Below are 17,596 nucleotides of genomic sequence, written 5' to 3'. Positions count from 1 at the left end.
ACTATAAAATACATAACTGACATTTCTCAGAATTTAGGTTGTTTTCCCCAGAATTTTGACTTGTTTATCAGAATTGACATTTTTCTCAGAATTTAAATTTTCTCAACATTTTGACCTTTTCTCAGAATTTACATTACATTTATTTTCAGCATTTTTCTCAGAATTTTTACCTTTTTCAGATTTCTGACTTTTTTCCTCAGAATTGACTTTTTTCAGGATTCTCATAATTTTGACTTTATTTAAAGTAAAAATTCTGAGCAAAAAGTCAAAATTCTGAGAATCCTGAAAAAAATCAAAATTCTGAGAAAAAAGTCAGAAATCTGAAAAATTTTTTCAGATTTCTGACTTTTTTCTCAGAATTTTGATTTTTTTCAGGATTCTCAGAATTTTGACTTTTTTCAGGAGCAAAAAGTCAAAATGCTGAAAAATAGTTACCCTTGAATTAAAACNAGTTTATCAGATTTCACTTTTTTGTCCTTTACAGAACTAAAGTATGCTTTGAGTTCCACAGTTCAGCTTTGATTCCATCATCTCATTAAACCTTTTTTTTAAAGCATACTTTAGTTCTGTAAAGGACAAAAAAGTGAAATCTGATAAACTAGTCAAAATTCTGAAAAAAAAATCTGAATTCCGAGAAATATCATTATGTACTATTTTTCGGCATTTTGACTTTTTGCTCATTGTTTACTTTACATACAGTCAAAATTCTGAGAATCCTGGGAAAAGTCAGAAATCTGAAAAAGGTCAAAATTCTGAGAAAAATTAAAATTCTGAGAATGTCAAAATGTTGCTAAAAATTTAAATTTGGAGAAAAGGTCAAAATGTTGAGAAAAATGTAAGTTCTGAGAAAAATGTCAATTCGGAGAAAATGTCAAAATGTTGATAACAATTTCAATTCTGAGAAAATGTTCTAATTTCAAATACAAGTCTAAATTCTGACAAAAAAGTTAAGTTGTGTATTTTATCTGCTAGTTTTAGTTTAAGGGTGACTTGTGAGTCGGTATCAGACATTGAATGCTGTGAGAAAAGGTCAATATTTGACGCCCTGTAATTGTTTGGGTAGATCAATGGCTCAAAGGTTTCTATGCAATTGGACACATAGGAATTTATTTGTTTTTTACTTTATTATTTTCTTTTCACCCTATAAATTGGCGTATGTATATGTGTACATATGTATGTATGTATATATCTAATGTTGTTTATCTGTGTGTATTTAATTACAGATTTATCTTTTTTTCTTTATGACTAACGAGAGGGCTTCCTCTGTATAAACTCTACTTTCTGTCCTCCCACTTCTACTAATTGTGTTTTTTTCTCAGATGTATAAATTGACTAATTGTTGAAATAGTAATTATAATAATAATGTTTGTTTCGTATAGCATCTGTCACAGAAATATAATTGACAAAGTGCTTCACAAGAAAGAACAAGAGTTAAAACTAGAGAATGCAATTCCTGAAGAAATTGCTAGTGGGAATGCTTTATGCTGAAAAGCTGACGCTAAACTGCTATGCTGAAATGTAATGTGTAAGAAGAAAGTGAAGAATTTAGATCGAAATGATACATGAACATTGGAGGCTTGAATGCGTGATGAGAGAAGAAAAGAAAGTAAAATGGCTTGGAAAAGCAGCAGAATATTTGAACTGCAAACCTTTGAACTAACTTGATGGCGAATGATCTGTCGCCATGGCAACGGCATTTGATGACACCCCATAATACGCTTAGATGTGTTGATGGCTGCATCGTTACCAAACCTGTGAAGTTTTGAACTGAAGTTGTGAGAAAACCGTGTTTCATAGTGAGCATTGTGTTGCCAAGGCAACGGCATTTGAAGAAATCTTAAAACTGTTAAATAGATTTTTCACGGCTGGACTGTTAGCACACATGTGAAGTTTGAGCATTTTTTGACCTTTTTCATAGGAGTTATAGCAATATCATATTTTACGGCGAGGGATGCGTTGCCATGGCAACAGCTTTTGAGGAAAACTCACTAATGGCACATAGACATGTTGAGGGCTGGACCATTAACCATTATCTGAAGTCTGCTGCTCTGAGCATGTCAGTTGGAGTTATGACATCATCATGTTCCATGACATTTGAGCTAACGACGTGTCCAGAGANAAGTGAACTCTATGACGACGACCTATAGATTGGATAAACAAATATCGCCAGTTTACATAAGCATGTAGTAACTCAATGAAAAAACACGAGTAGTCGACTTCACACACAGGGTATGTTAACCTGTCTCTTTGGACTCGGTGTCACACAAAGTCATTACTATATCCAAGTTCTCCAGAGTTCATGACATGAATTATGGAAATCGAATAAGTGTCTACACCTACTTACTCACTCTTATATAGTTTCAGAATTTAGTCTGAAATCGAAGGTGGGACCTCATTTAAGTGTTCGACTGGGATGTCGTATGTTTCAGTAGTTTGACCGACGGTGAAATGGTCGAAACTCTTGTGAAAGTACTAGTTAGTAATATATTTTGATATTAGTATTATAATGACTTTCTGGTTAGACGTGTTACTATGAGAAATGACAGCGATGAACTGATATAAACTACCATTATGAACTCCTGGAACCACGCCCAAAGCAAAGTGAGCTTACCCTTTTGTCCCACATTGGAGAGCGTGTCTGGGGGGGGCAGGGGGGGTGCGTCGGTGTAATGAAAGCAAAGGACTTTATACGATTTTCAACAGTTTTCACATTTTCGTCGTAGATTTTAGTCTGTGGTCGCGAGCCAATCACGAAAAGTTTTATTTAGGTATAAAGCGGGGCATGGACGGATGGGTGAGAGGTGAGGAGTATATGTGTTTGACCAATCTTCCATTTTAGGCCAAATCTTTTCCTGTAATGCTTATATTACAGTTTATTTTATTTCACTCTAACATTCTCTTAACCTTACAACAGAAATTACGTTTGTATTTCCATGTTAGTTACTTTAGGGGAAATCGTGAGCCTTTATGTAATGTTTCGGGGCATTTATATTATGGACAAACTTCTAACAAGTATATTCCAAGAAATCTTCGCATGTGTTAATTCACCTATGACCAACAAAAAATGAAACTGGTTAAATTCCACAAAAATATGGGAAAAACGTGGAATTAGGTACGTAACCTTTGGAACAAGTATATATTTGTTATAAAATCTTCAAATCTTTTGGATGGGAAACTTGTGTTTTATTCTATGTATCCCTTAAACCCGGTGAATCAAAATATTTTTCTAAAGTGTGGTGTGGTCTAATTTGTTAAAGAATTATTAGTGTTCTTATTATTCTTAATGGAATCCTTGGGGGCTCAAACACAACCTTAGGGTTTTTTCGCAAAACTAAAACTTAGTTTTTTATATTAAATGACTTAAATAATAACTTAGGTAATCCCTATGTTCAAAAAGTCAGGCACCAGGGCAAATAATTACATTCCAAAAAAGAATCCTCTACCTAATAAAATGAAACTATGAACTTTGTCAGAAGGCGCACACACATACACATTAATACCTTTAGTTACTTCACAGATGTGGATGAATGATGTGAAATATAATCAAGTCTTAAATCAGACTTTAGTTCCACCTGGAGTAAATTCACAAGCTACCCTACAGCATACAAAGTCATTCAAACTAGCTGCACCTTTACCAGCTTTGAGAACACTTTCATGATCAATCATTATAAAACATATCATATATATTATTCTGAAATGGACCAATCTGCACAATGACTACTTTTACTGTCGCTACTTGAACTATATTTTGATGGTAATACTTGAGAACTTTGTGCGGGTTTCGTTTCACTCGAATGGAAAACAGAGTGTAACCTCTCTGCACAGACCCCCCGTCCCCCCCACGCAGCCACATTACTTTCGTTTCCTGAATATTGCTAAAAGTTGTCAAAAGTAAAAGCAGCATCTAAGAATCTAGACCAGCGCTTCCGGTTAGTGCTTTCAAAATAAATCCATATTTCGCCCTGTACTGCCTACCCACTCTCACTCTCATATACACAAACTGTTAGAAGGTAAAATCCTGGTTTAGAAAAGGACATTACGAATCTATATGTCAATAAAATAACGTGAGATTTGTAGAGAATGTGAATGTGTCCTTTAATTCAAACATAAAGGTACAATCATTGAAATCTCCTTTATGCACTCGGAATAATTATCAAAGCCCCGTAATATATTACCTTGTTTGAAAGCATTTGTTCAATATAAGGTTCTTAGAAGGTACAATTAAGTGGATACTTGTTGTTTTACTTTGACCAATTTAAGGTGTTTTATACCCCTTTTGCACCTTAATCCATGCATTGAAAACCTTTTCATATATATTACAATATTTTAGAAGTTTAGAAAAACCTACCTGAACACAAAATAAGAATACATAGGGATTGGGGCACTATTTTATAAAAAGATTTCACACCACCAGATTAAAACAATTTCTTAATAATCACAAGAATAATAAGAATTACTTAGGAACCCCCGAAGTTTGGTGTTGAATCCCAAAAAGCATTATTGTTTTGAATCAAAAATATAATTTACTGAATTATTATTGAATCCATTAGGGATACAATGTCTTTCAGTCCGTGGTCCCCGTTTATTAAAATGTAGGTTTTTTCTTAGAGATGGATTATTTTACTTTGTATTGAAACAGTTTCCGGTGTGTGTATGTGTGCTGTGAGCGTGTATTTATGTGCGGAGACGCAGCGCAGTGCCGCACATTGCGCTCAGCTCAGGAGGGAACAGCAGAGACCAGATCGCACCAACAGAACCTGTCACCATGAAGAGGGCTGCTGTGTTCACCTTCGTAGTCTGCTGGGCTGTCTCAGGTAACACTCTTTATATAACTTAATCAGAATAAAAATAAGAGTAAATCAATATTAATGAAGTGTGTTGTAATGCATGTGGGTTGCAGCACGCAGTGACTGAGTCAATACTTGGGTGTTCTACTTTATAGCATGCAGCCATTATGTTGGACTATTGTTTTTATCACACTATGAGAGTGTTTTGATGATTTCTTTATTTGGAGTAGAAGTATTTATCCCGACCACGGATAAGTGGGAGAAGATGGAGATGGTATTTATCATCTCTGAGACCTTTCTGTGACTTCCTGCATTGTTTAGAGAACAGAGATTTCCGCAGTCTTTCGTTCAGGTCTGAGTCACATGTCAGCTGGCAGAGCAGGGCTGTTTTTTTTCAGAAGTATCCATCTGCGATCTGTTTGGAGCCCAACGCCAGGATATGAGCATTTGAGTTTATTTTGATGGGGTCTACCAATACAATGCAATTAAGTCAAATCATTTAAAAATATTAAACCATATGGTCTAGAAATGTGTTTTTAAAAAAAGAATATCCCTTTTGTTCACTTAATGCTCATAAATGACTTGAGCTCATATTTATTATTTTATGCCTGGTTGAATCTATATTCATCATCAATGTTCAAGCTACGCACAATTACTATAATGAAAGTTAAAATCTAAAACTTTTTAAAGGCATCGATCTGTGTTTCCTAGTCTCCTGTTCTATCTGAATCCTAAAATTGGACAATTCAATGACCACGGCCTGACCCTGCAGAGCAGATGTGTCCTCATCGCAACATGTTATTTGTGTGTAGTGTTCTTGTGTTCTTAATTCTGCCGATACCAGATGTTATCAAATGTCAGTCTGCTGGTTTTAGTATGTTTGTTTAAAGAAATAAGCTGCTCACAGTTCAAAGATCAGTAGTTCTACTCAACAACCATTACAGCTGCACTAATAGATATTCATTTGGGTTTAATTTACCCACTTATCACTTCCTGCTCTGCAACAAACAGCAGAGAGACGAAGTTCACAAGTAGCTGGTGAAAAATATGTGGCAGCTAAAGAGGCAAGGGTTGTTCTTACGAGTTGGTGGAGACCAAAATAAAGCTAAAAGGAGAACATTGGACTCATTTATGATTTATTATGTAGCCCTGAGCCTGCTAGATGTGCAAATATGTCTTTGCTAGCTTACCCTAGCCAAGCCATACTAACTTGTATTAAAGCTTAAAGCATGTTGGATAGATGATGTGTTTTCAGCTTATTCTTAACTTATTTAAAATAATAAATGAATGACCATTGACGTTTGTCTCTGCCTTTTTGTCTGAAGCGCTGTCATTGGCTGAAGTTGGAATTAATCCCATACCGGCAGCAACTGTGTCCCATCCACATGAGTTTGATAACCCCACAAAACCAACCAACACAACAACAACAACAACAACCAAAAAACCAACCACCACACCAACCAACACAACAACAACCACCAAAAAACCAACCACCACCAAAAAAACAACCACCACACCAACAACCACCAAAAAACCAACCACCACACCAACCACCACACCAACGACCACCAAAACACCAACCACCACACCAACCAACACAACAACAACCACCAAAAAACCAACCACCACACCAACCAACACAACAACAACAACCACCAAAACACCAACCACCACACCAACCAACACAACAACAACCACCAAAAAACCAACAACCACCACGACTACCACCCCAGCTCCTCCTAAACCCACTCCTCCCCCCACCAACTTGACTGTAGGCAACTACAACCTGACAGACAAATCTGGCATGTTCCTGAGAGCTCAGATGGCAGTACTGATCCGACTGGCTACACCAAAGGTACAGTTCATTAGTCACCATAGACACAACAAGAGCCCCGGAGTACACTGAAAAAACTGAAACGTTGACTTTCATTTATTATGTCAACAAATTTGACATAATACATTTAAGTGACATAATTGATTTGAATCGTGATTAAAGCACTGAAGCTTTTGAGCAGACTGTACCAGTGAAAGCAATAATATTAAGTAGTACCAATTTAAACGTAATATTTTTGCTTTCAACTAACCTCATACAGTTATGTGAAATCTGTTGACATAATACATTTCATCAAAGTCAACATTTCAGTTTTTTCAATGTAGTTAGTTTAAAGGCCTTATTTTCATTAAGTAGATTGTAATTGTTCACCATGCAATCAAGATTTTTTAAGCCATTTAAGAATTTGTCAACATGAATAGAAGTTTCTTCCTGATCCTCTGACTCAGCCTTTAGCGATGAAATTGTCAGCATCTTATTTTCAGGGGTTAAGAAAATGTTGTCATGAAAACGTTTTGATTTCCTCATTGTGGTGCAATTGAGGAAAGGTTAGATGTGGCTCATCTTTGTGTCATATGACAATTGTTAATTCAACATGACAATGAAATGTTGTTTCTCTAAAGATAACTCTAGTTCATCTGGAAAACTCCCCCACAAGGTGCTCCTCCCATTGCCTGATTTTTCTCTTGTTTATCTTTCAGGCCAATGGAACCTTCATCGTTCAACCAAAAATGACCAAAGCAACTGGAAGTTGTTCCGCAAAATACGCAACCCTTAGCCTTACCTTCACAGAGGGCTTCATCTACTTCAGGTTCAACAAGGTACTTTAGTGGATTTGAACAAATGTAGTGGATTTGTCATATATATGGAAGTATAAAGCTGTCAATATGGAGGAAACAATGTAAGAACCATATGCTGTAATTGAATTTGTTCACACTGATTTGGCAAGCTTACTTAAAATCTTCAGCATATAAATACTGTTTCATCTTTGATGAATAACAAGTGGATTCACAGGTACATTTTAAGAACTGAAATCTGAGAAATGTTAATAAAAAAAAAAAGGAAGTACGTTGACAAGCCTGTTCTGCGAGCTTGTGACAGGGCGTGCCTCATTCGCTCACTCCTCAGCGCTGGGTGATTCAGTCAAAGATTTTCCAGTCGACTAAAAACATTTAAATACCACCAATTACGCTTTCTCAGAGTTCAAGGTCAGTTATCCTAAAGGTTTATTCATTTTCAGTAATTAATTTATCATCTAGTTGTTTAGCTGATGTGCTCATTGAGTTTTTATATGTATTTGAACCATTATTGAACCTATTTAGGTTTAACTCTGAACAATTGTCCGCTATTTAAAGTTATAAACTTAAAAACTTTACTTTTTTGGCACACAATTAAATGTATTATGTAACCACACATAGTTTAATGAAGTTAGTAAAAATTATTTTTTATTTAAACCTAATATTAGTTTACTAATAAAGTCAACCTTCAAATTGTTTCAGTGAATTCATAGAACTACAGTAAGTATAGTACAGCAGTATACTTTCTGAAACAACCTTCCTCTACCTGTTTTGAGCTTTAAAAACATTTCTGTTCTACAACATCCTGTAAAATAACCCAGCCCCACAAACGTCAACATGCTTGCACTATAGATAAAGTGCAGCACAGAAGACAATAGAGCCTTCAAAAAAAGGATCATCCTGTTTGTTCATAAAAATGTCTTTTCTTTCCTCAGAGTGCTGCTGAAGTCTTCGTCGATGAACTGTCTTTCAGCCTCTACTACCCCTTCGCCAAAGACGGTGAGTTGGGAATACTCCGTACACTTATTTGTGACTCTAAATAGGAGTAACTGTCATTTTATTGAGTAAACTTTAGACTAATCAGGTCACTGCATGTGTGCACTGATATTTCAGCTGCAGGTGGGGGTTGTGAAAGGCTGGCAAATATTAACCAGAGCCAACAACTCCCTTGTTTGCATGTGTGTCTGTTCAACTAGATACGGATATTGTCTTTCTAATTATTTTAAGCATGTGATTCTGGTAACAACCAACCTACTTTCAGCACAATGCAGTCAAACAAGTTTGGCTCCATATCTGAACATTGGCGTTTGTTGTTGTTGAAATTTTTTTTATTTCCTGAATGCATCTGAGAATTGTTTTTCTCTTACTGTTGCAGATAAAACCACGTACACTGCCAGTAACAAGTCGCTGCGTCTCTTCCCTGCCAAGATCGGACACTCCTACTCCTGCAAGAATGAATCAATCTACCTGGGGAGTGGACTGTTCCTGGAGGTCAATCAAGACCGGATGCAGGCCTACAATCTGACCAAGAGCAGCGATTTTGGCCTGCGTAAGTGTCTTATCAATACAATATGTTGCCCACTTGTCATTGCTCCACAATCACATTGGTAGCCTAACACAGCGGTTCCCAACCTGTATTAATTTGCAAAACATTCTGATTTGTGTAGAAGCATTCCATTATTAAGATTTTTTGTATTTATTTGAACCTCTTTTCCTTTCTCTTTCTTGATCCTCCTTAGCAACGGTCATTACAGTCCTTGACAGCGGTCTGTACTACTGGATTAACAACATGTGTTCTGAATTGACCAATCAGAACTTTATTTAGCCTCCGTATTGTTTATGGTTGAATGTGGGACACAGAACCTTTTTTGATTCTTAAGTGGGCCCTGAGTTGAAAAAGGTTGGGAACCGCTGGGCTAGCATCTAATTGATGCTGCAACGTTTCACATTCAATGCCCAATCGCTCTCAGCATGTACTTACAGTAATTTAGTGTGAACAGTATAAAACAACATCAACTCATATTGATTTTGTTCTACTCTTGCTAAACTTATGGAAGTCTGGGGGCGGCCAATATCTACATCAAATAATCTTAATACATTAATTATATTATAATTACTATTGTGTGAATTTAAATTGAACACTGTGGACAAATATTTGTCAGTGTACTCTTGAGCATAACACTACCATAATGGTAAAGACTTTGTACACTTAGGACATTTTTCATTGTCATTTTCAAACTGTGAGGCAATTTGCAAACTAAACTTAAAAAGGAAATTGCAAACAACCTTTTTTCGTTGATTTGAGCAATCAAATTAAAATTGCATATTTATGGTCATTTTCATCATGTTTGACTTTGAAACATCTCACAAAAGTGCATTGTGAATTTCTTTTAAATATAAGCGTTTATTCTCAATTTTATTTTGTTATTATTTCCAAACATCAAAAGGAAATTTGGATTCAAGCATTTCAAGATTTGTGGTATGATTTCATTAGGTTGGCAATGTTAGACTGCCATACAGAGTAAGTATATCAGTAAAGTATACAATTTAAGACTTCATTGATTGACTGACTTCTCATGATGTTGTGTGTGGTGTGTGTGTGTGTGTGTGTGTGTGTGTGTGTGTGTGTGTGTGTGTGTGTGTGTGTGTGTGTGTGTGTGTGTGTGTGTGTGTGTGTGTGTGTGTGTGTGTGTGTGTGTGTTCCAGCCGACCCCTGTGCTGCTGACAAGTCTGACTACCGCGTTGCCATCGCTGTGGGGGTGACATTGCTGATTCTCATCATCATCGTGTTGGTGGCCTACCTGCTGGGCCGCAGGAGGAAGACTGGTGGCTACCAGCCTCTGTGAGGAGGCACTTCTGTCAGAGGTCACTCAGAGGTCACCCCCATTATAGACAAAAGTCAGTGAGGCTGGGTTCTTTGTAAAGGGGATAAAGGGCACTTCCACTAAAGCCTATCGGGCCATTATTCAGTTATTTTATGTCTTGGTTTAGCTTATTTACAGTTAATAACAGTGTTTTAACTAAAGTCCTGAGTACGGAGGCTGGAGTGTGTCACAGCAATAATTGTAGACTTATTTTCTATCAAACTCATACAATCAAAGTAAAATAAACACTTAGAAAAGGGAATTTACTAAATAATCGATCTATTATGTCTTTAAATGCTGTATTAATAATTGAATTTAAAGTTTTCAAATTTTAAAACACATTTGAATTCAGGTCAGTAATTCAAATACAATGCAATACATAAACAAAATAAGTGTGAAGAAGCATTGTTATATTGGGAGACTAACAATGATGATGCTAATAATGGCACATCTATACAGACTGACACCTTCATAGAAACTGACCACAGTTTCATTAAATCCGTTCAGGTCACTCCCCCGCAGACAGCAGGTGTATCAGTGGTCCGGACTAGGGTAATGATGTCACTCTTTATCAGACTACACACTTTGAAGGGACATTGACAAATAGGTCAGATGTTATCTTATCTTCTATCTAAAACTAATTCAGCTTGTTTACACGAGGAAACACACGATAACGTTAATTTGTATTTGTATTCATTTGTTAAGGTTTATTTGGAAATATGTTGTCATTGCTTTGTTTGGTTTTTTTAAATAAGGGACTAAATGTTTTTAAAGGGAAGTCCTCCAATCATTTACGTCACGTGATTATTATACTGACTGCTTCATTAACAGGCACAAAGGGAAAATTAGAGGGATATTTACCAGGAATTTTTTAACCCCATCATAATTGCACTGATTACTGTCACAACTTGATTGCCTTTGTCTATTTTCATACAATATGTAGCTGATGCTGTCTTTTATATAAATGCATGGATGGATGTTCTGTGTGGTAAAGTAGTGAGTCTGTCTTTTGAAATACACATTCATCATTCATCACATCTCTGGAAGCCAGTCCACTTCTACACACCATACTGCCTTAGAGGAATAGTTTGACTTTTGAGAAATAGGCTTATCGCTTCTCTGATATTCCAGACTTTATGCTACGCTAAGCTAATGTTCACTTGTGCTCTAGCTCCACATACATATGTACAGACCTGAGAGTCTTCTAAATCTTGTTATCTAACTCCCAATGAAAAGAGCAAATAAGCATAATTCCCATAATATCCACCTGATGCTTTAAATCTGCAGAACTGACAACAACAAAAATGAAACTGCTGAGAAAACAATCCCACCACAATGTGCGTTTAGTTGCTGACATGGAGCTTTCTTCTTGTCACATGATTTTCTTCGTTTTTACTTCAAACACCAACATCTACAATTCAGTGACAACACAGCAAACTCCATCTGCAGATGAAGGTCATGTGATGTGATCAGAAGCCTAGAGCAGATACGAAATAATCCTTATGGTAATATTATTTTCTGTATTGTCTCCAAGATCAACAGTTAACTATTATGATGCAGAATTGCAATTTATGTACGCAGGTATAATACAATCCCCAAATTCGAATCACTAAGTCTAAGCTTAATTTTAAAGGGCAATTCATCCATATAATAAAGGGACATTTTTTCTCCCTTCCTCTGTCTACCTATAGCCGGGTGGTTTCAGTTGTATGCCCTCAAGTCTTGAGATATTTGCTTCTAAAACATCTGCTTCCAATTTAACATTATTAAGGTAAACAGAATTTCATTGGTGTGCCTCAAAGCATTGAAAAGGGACATTTGAATAGTAAATAGTGGCTCATGTTTTTCCAGAATCTGGATTACATAGGGTGACCAGGACATTGTTTCTGCATAAACAAACTACCGGTACGTTTCTCAATTGTCATTTTTCAATGCTGTGTTATTCTGGAGTGGAAGCAGACATTTCAGAGGCAGCTTTCTCAAAACCTGGATACAAAAAACGAAAGGTATCTGGTCAGATGAGAACATGTTTGACCCTTGAAATGTTACTAAAAGTAGGCCAAGCTTATTTGAATAATACTTTGGAAAGGAGCAGAGGCTTGGCGGCTGTGGTGTGTGTCATCCTGTCCGTCCCTGTGTTAATATCTCAGTCACTGTCAGCTTCAGATAAAAGAGACGGGATGAAGATCTGCTGCTCACAGCTGCAGTTCCAGGTTTGCCCATCAGATGATGCTCTGAAGACAGGATGAGAACTGAAATGAGGGACTTTGCTGCATGTATGTGAGCACTTTTACCTGTTGTTAACTTCCTATGCCAATAAATACTGATGTAATTCTAAGTGTGTGTGTTTTCTGTAAGTCTTTGCCACTTTGTATAGTACATACACCAACCCTACTTATAATAATGCATTCTTTCCTCAGCAGATACCTTATACCTTCTGCTTTTTACTCTTTAGATAATTCACTCTGCTACCTTCTTAAAGTATTTGTCATTGGTTATGAATAGAGATGGATAGAAACGTTACTTTAACATGGGGGTGAGTTATCAAGAAAAGTGTTACAAATGCTTTGCTAGTGACTGGTTGTCATACATATATGAAAATGACCCTACAGAAACACAAAGTGACTAAAGCAGACCAAAGCAACTGAAAGAGATGCTAAACAAACAGAACAAGACACACAATAAATGAGGAGACACAACACAGGTACACATAGAACAAAACAATAACTAAGTGACACAGGACCAGTACAAGGTAATACAGAATTACCACACTGAGGCACAACACAACTGGGAGACACAAAACCACAGAGAGATCAAAAGAAGAACAGAAAGACGCAAAACACCTGCCTGTGTGTCCTGCTCTACGAAGGACAGAGGATGGGCTTTTTAGCATGAGACATAAATAAAAGCTATAAGGTCTGTACCCAGGAACCCAATGTATGCCAACAAAAGTCTGAGATTTATTTTATTATTTGAAAAATTCACATCCAGTTCTTACAAAAATAAATTACAAATCAGAAACAGATAAGACAGTCAAACATAAAATAATCAATAATAAAACAAATTAGATTAAAGGGCTAGGGCTTTTTATGTCAATCATATTCTTCTATTATATTGAGCAATTTAGCTGCTAACACATTTATCTTATTAATGATTTTTTAAAGGTAAGAAAGTCATTATGAAATACACAATACTTAAGGATAAAGATAGTGTTAACTAAAAAGTAACCTTTGCAACTCTCCAAGAAAAGAGATAAATAATTCTAATATGGTCTGCTGTCCAAAACCCTTTGGGTATAGCCAGTGATGTACATGAAGCCATAAATCATTTGGAATACATTCATCAGAAAAAAAGGTGATACATTTTTATAAAAACTCAGGTAAGTACTTTAGTAAACAAGCTGTGTTTGATTGACAGCTTTCGGGAGACCTGTAGAGCCAAAAGAGGGGCGGGATTCGAAAAACCGCGGTGAAGTTAGTTTGACGTTGGATATTCGACAGACATCTCCTCCTGCAGTTTAAGATAAGATAAGATAAGATGAGATAGTACTTTATTGATCCCAATTTGGACATTTTTGTGTTGCAGCAGCATACAAAGACATGGCATTGTACAATACAAATTAAAAGATAAGAAATAAACAAGAAAGTAGAAAATATACATGTTGAATTTACAAATTAACAATAACAAGATATACAGCAAGATATTATATATACATAAGTATTTGACGGATGGAATATTAAATCTTAAACTGAATATATAAATGTAAATGTAGGGCGAAGAGAACAACTATGGAGCAGATTGTTCTCTTCCAGACAGAGGTGATTTGTTGTACAGTGTTATTATTACAGTGGGCAGGAATGTTGTCCTGTATCGGTCCTTGTGACAGCGGAGCTGCAGCAGTCTGTTGGAGAAGGAGCTCCACTGTCTGTCCTGCAGGTGGAGAGGGGGGGTGGGGTTATCTGTCTATCCAGCTGCAGGTGGAGAGGGTGGTGGGGTTATCTGTCTGTCCAGCTGCAGGTGTAGAGGGGGGTGGGGTTATCTGTCTGTCCAGCTGCAGGTGGAGAGGGGGTTGGGGGTATCTGTCTGTCCAGCTGCAGGTGGAGAGGGGGGTGGGGTTATCTGTCAATGACTTTTATTTACATTGAATTTTATTTTAAAAAAAATTATATTTTCTATTCATTTCATGAAGTACATTTTGATTCAGTTCTGCTAGAGATGATGTGTCTGCTGCGGTGAACAGACACTTGTTGAATTATGTTATTTGGGTTTCCTGCTTTTGTAAAGGCATTATTTTTGCTACGTTAGATATCTGTCTGTGATGCAATGCCCTGTTATACTGTTTTTCTGTATAATATTAATGGTTTCTATGGCCGTAACGTCATTATAATGTAATTAAGAGGTGGATTTATTCAGGTAGGAAACTACTGAAGGCCGTGTGAAATGCACAGCCCGCTGCACATGACAGATAAGCTATTGAATTAAACAATAACTGTTACTGACAATAACAGCAATTGATTGATGGTCCCTAAAGGACTATTGGTAAGTGCAATGGCTGGAAATGGCAAGAGGTCGCTCGATGTGTCGAATATCCAACCTCAAACTAACTTCACCGTGGGTATTTTCAGCACCATCACAAAATACACTTTTTTTCTGTAAAAACTCAGACACGTGCTTTATTATACAAGCGTTGTTTGATTGAAAGCTTTGTGAACGCGGAAGTTAATTAACCTCCTCTCAGACAATCACGATCCGGGACAGGGCCTGCCCTTGGTACTAGCGAACTAGGCGGTCGCTTGGGCGCCAGATCTGGAGGGGCGCTGCGCTTGGACACAAAAATTAAATTTTTAAATTAATTTGTATTCTGCCTCATTTTCTGCCCTTGATACAATACATTTAAATTAATAATTGAATAAAGTGAATAGCCTTTGCACCCCGGGCCGGGCAGCAACATTTTGCATTTGCCCTGTACGATGGCGCTGTAAGTGATGAAAGTGGGGGATGTTGACTTATCAGGCACCCGCAGCTCACAGCCAAAGTGTGAGCGAGCAAGAGAGAGAGAGAGAGAGCGTGCATCGGTACCGCGGATTGTTGTTGGATTGAGGCTGATAACTACAGATCAGTGAGGTAAAGGACTCTTGATGGCGAATGATCTGTCGCCATGGCAACGGCATTTGATTACACCCCATAATACGCATAGATGTGTTGATGGCTGCATTGTTACCAAACCTGTGAAGTTTTGGGCCATTTCGAGCATTTGAACTGAAGTTGTGAGAAAACCTTGTTTCATGGTGAGCATTGTGTTGCAAAGGCAACGGCATTTGAAGAAATCTTAAAACTGTTAAATAGATGTCTTCACGGCTGGACTGTTAGCACACATGTGAAGTTTGAGCACTTTTTGACAATTTTCATAGGAGTTATAGCAATATCGTGTTTTACCGCGAGGGATGCGTTGCCATGGCAACAGCTTTTGAGGAAAACTCACTAATGGCACATAGATATGTTGAAGGCTGGACCATTAACCATTATCTGAAGTCTGGTGCTGTTTTGACCCTTTTCATAGGCGTTACGACAACATCGTGTTTTATGGCGAGGGATGCGTTTCCATGGAAACGGTATATGGTGAGATGTCAGATTTGACGTAGAGCTGTTGAGGCATGGAGAGGTGATATACAGGAGAAGATTGTGGGACGACCTGACCGTGTCCATTGGAGCTACAGCGACATCGTGTTTTATGGCGAGGGATGCGTTTTCCATGGCAACAGCCTATGGTGAGATCTCAGATTTGGCGTAAAGCTGTTGAGGCATGGACCGGTGATATACAAGCAAAGTTTGGGAGACAATCGGACCGTGTCCATTGGAGCTACAGCGACATCGTGTTTTATGGTGAGGGATGGAAACAGCATATGATGACACTCCATAATTGACGTAGAGTAAGTACTGTTCTGTAGGCTAATACTTTAAGTGTGAACCTATACGCTACTGCCTGCATCTCGGAGGGGACGCTGGCGTTGACTGTTTGCCGCTTCTCCGCCTCTGTCACCCTCTATCACCCTCAGCTACCATTCGTTCTTCAAACTTTCGAATTGGACCACTGCCCTGCATTACACATCTTTAATGCAATGCACATTGTTTTTAAATTTTTACTTATTTTGGACTTCTGTCTCCGTTGCTGGCTGTAGCTGGCTGCCCTCACGTAGCCATCAAAGTGCCGGGTGGCTATTGCTATCTGCTACATCGCCTACTGTCTGTCTCCGTCCCACGCAACAACCGTGGACTCTCTCTGCCTCCTGCCTTCATCTCTGGGGTGCATCTGTCCCGTCCCGCTGCTCACATCCTCCTGCCATGTCGTGGATCTTCCTCGTCTCCACAACAATCCTCCACCTCTGTGAACCTAGCCCGCTAGCTGCTATCGCTGCCATCACACTGCTCCCAGCCATTCCGCCTGTCATCATGCTGATATACTCCATCTCACAGCTGCTGTCATTGACCAACTCCTCCACTCCGTCTTCCATCTCAGTCATCAGACATCTTGGACTCCTTCGTCGACCCCGCTACATTCACCGAAGCACCCACCGCAGTTTTGTTTACCTTCAGCACGGACAATCCATTGCATCCATCTGCTCCACGCAACGCACTGTCGCACACCTNCTTTGAGGGGGGGAAAACCTATCGTTGATTAAACATTATCCAGTGTTTCCCCTACCATTGTCTTGGAGGGGCGCTGCGCCCCGCCAACGGAGCCCCACGCCCCCCCTGAAATTCAAGGTGTATATATAATTTTTTTTTTTTTAAATATATATATATAGAACCAAATTGAAAATAATCTATAACTACTGTCACTTTTCACATTGAACATGTGCTCTTTTATTAAATAAACTAAACGCTTTCATTTTAAGTTGTGAGTTTAGTGTTTTTGACCCTAAGAAACACTGATGCATTAATCAATAACAATAATCCACAGCTCCTCTCTGCTCCAGAGGATTTAAAAAATATATATCCCAATGCCACAAAAATGCATGTGACGTGCTTGAAATCTTGTCTCCAGAAAACAAAAAACTGAAACAAGCGGTATCAGTGACTGTGTTTGATGTGGCTCTTTGCAGTAACATAGACAAAATGTGGCTCTTAATCTCTGACTGGTTGGCCACCCCTGCTCTAGATCTAGTCTCTAGTAATTCTGCTCAAAGTGCACCAGATTGAAGAATTTTACTTTAAAATGTTAAAAAAAAATCTTTCCGGGGGGACAGACCCCTAGAGCAGGGGTTCCCAAACTTTTTAGCCCGCGACCCCCAAAATAACAGTGCGATGGCGACCCCC

General features: G+C 37.9%; 1 protein-coding gene across 1 annotated transcript; it reads left to right on the top strand.

Moving 5' to 3' along the window:
* The first annotated feature begins 4,693 nt into the window (after window positions 1–4,693).
* On the top strand, window positions 4,694–12,617 carry LOC104959596 (macrosialin-like). Its single transcript, XM_010787505.1, has 6 exons — window positions 4,694–4,814; window positions 6,113–6,642; window positions 7,320–7,439; window positions 8,351–8,414; window positions 8,791–8,964; window positions 10,122–12,617. Exons 1-6 carry the CDS (start codon window positions 4,766–4,768, stop codon window positions 10,259–10,261), a joined length of 1,077 nt encoding a protein of 358 aa, XP_010785807.1. The 5' UTR covers window positions 4,694–4,765; the 3' UTR covers window positions 10,262–12,617.
* The last annotated feature ends 4,979 nt before the right edge of the window (window positions 12,618–17,596 follow it).

This window comes from Notothenia coriiceps, unplaced genomic scaffold (assembly GCF_000735185.1).
Source record: "Notothenia coriiceps isolate Sejong01 unplaced genomic scaffold, NC01 NC01_scaffold00030490, whole genome shotgun sequence".
Classification (NCBI taxonomy): Eukaryota; Metazoa; Chordata; class Actinopteri; order Perciformes; family Nototheniidae; genus Notothenia; species Notothenia coriiceps.
This window is presented reverse-complemented; position numbering and strand designations above follow the sequence as displayed.

Coding starts and splice junctions, on each gene's coding strand:
- LOC104959596 (XM_010787505.1), top strand. CDS start 4,766: ATGAAGAGGGCTGCTGTGTTCACCTTCGTAGTCTGCTGGGCTGTCTCA. Junction 6,643..7,319: donor TCCGACTGGCTACACCAAAG/GTACAGTTCATT, acceptor TTTATCTTTCAG/GCCAATGGAACCTTCATCGT. Junction 8,415..8,790: donor CTACCCCTTCGCCAAAGACG/GTGAGTTGGGAA, acceptor TTACTGTTGCAG/ATAAAACCACGTACACTGCC.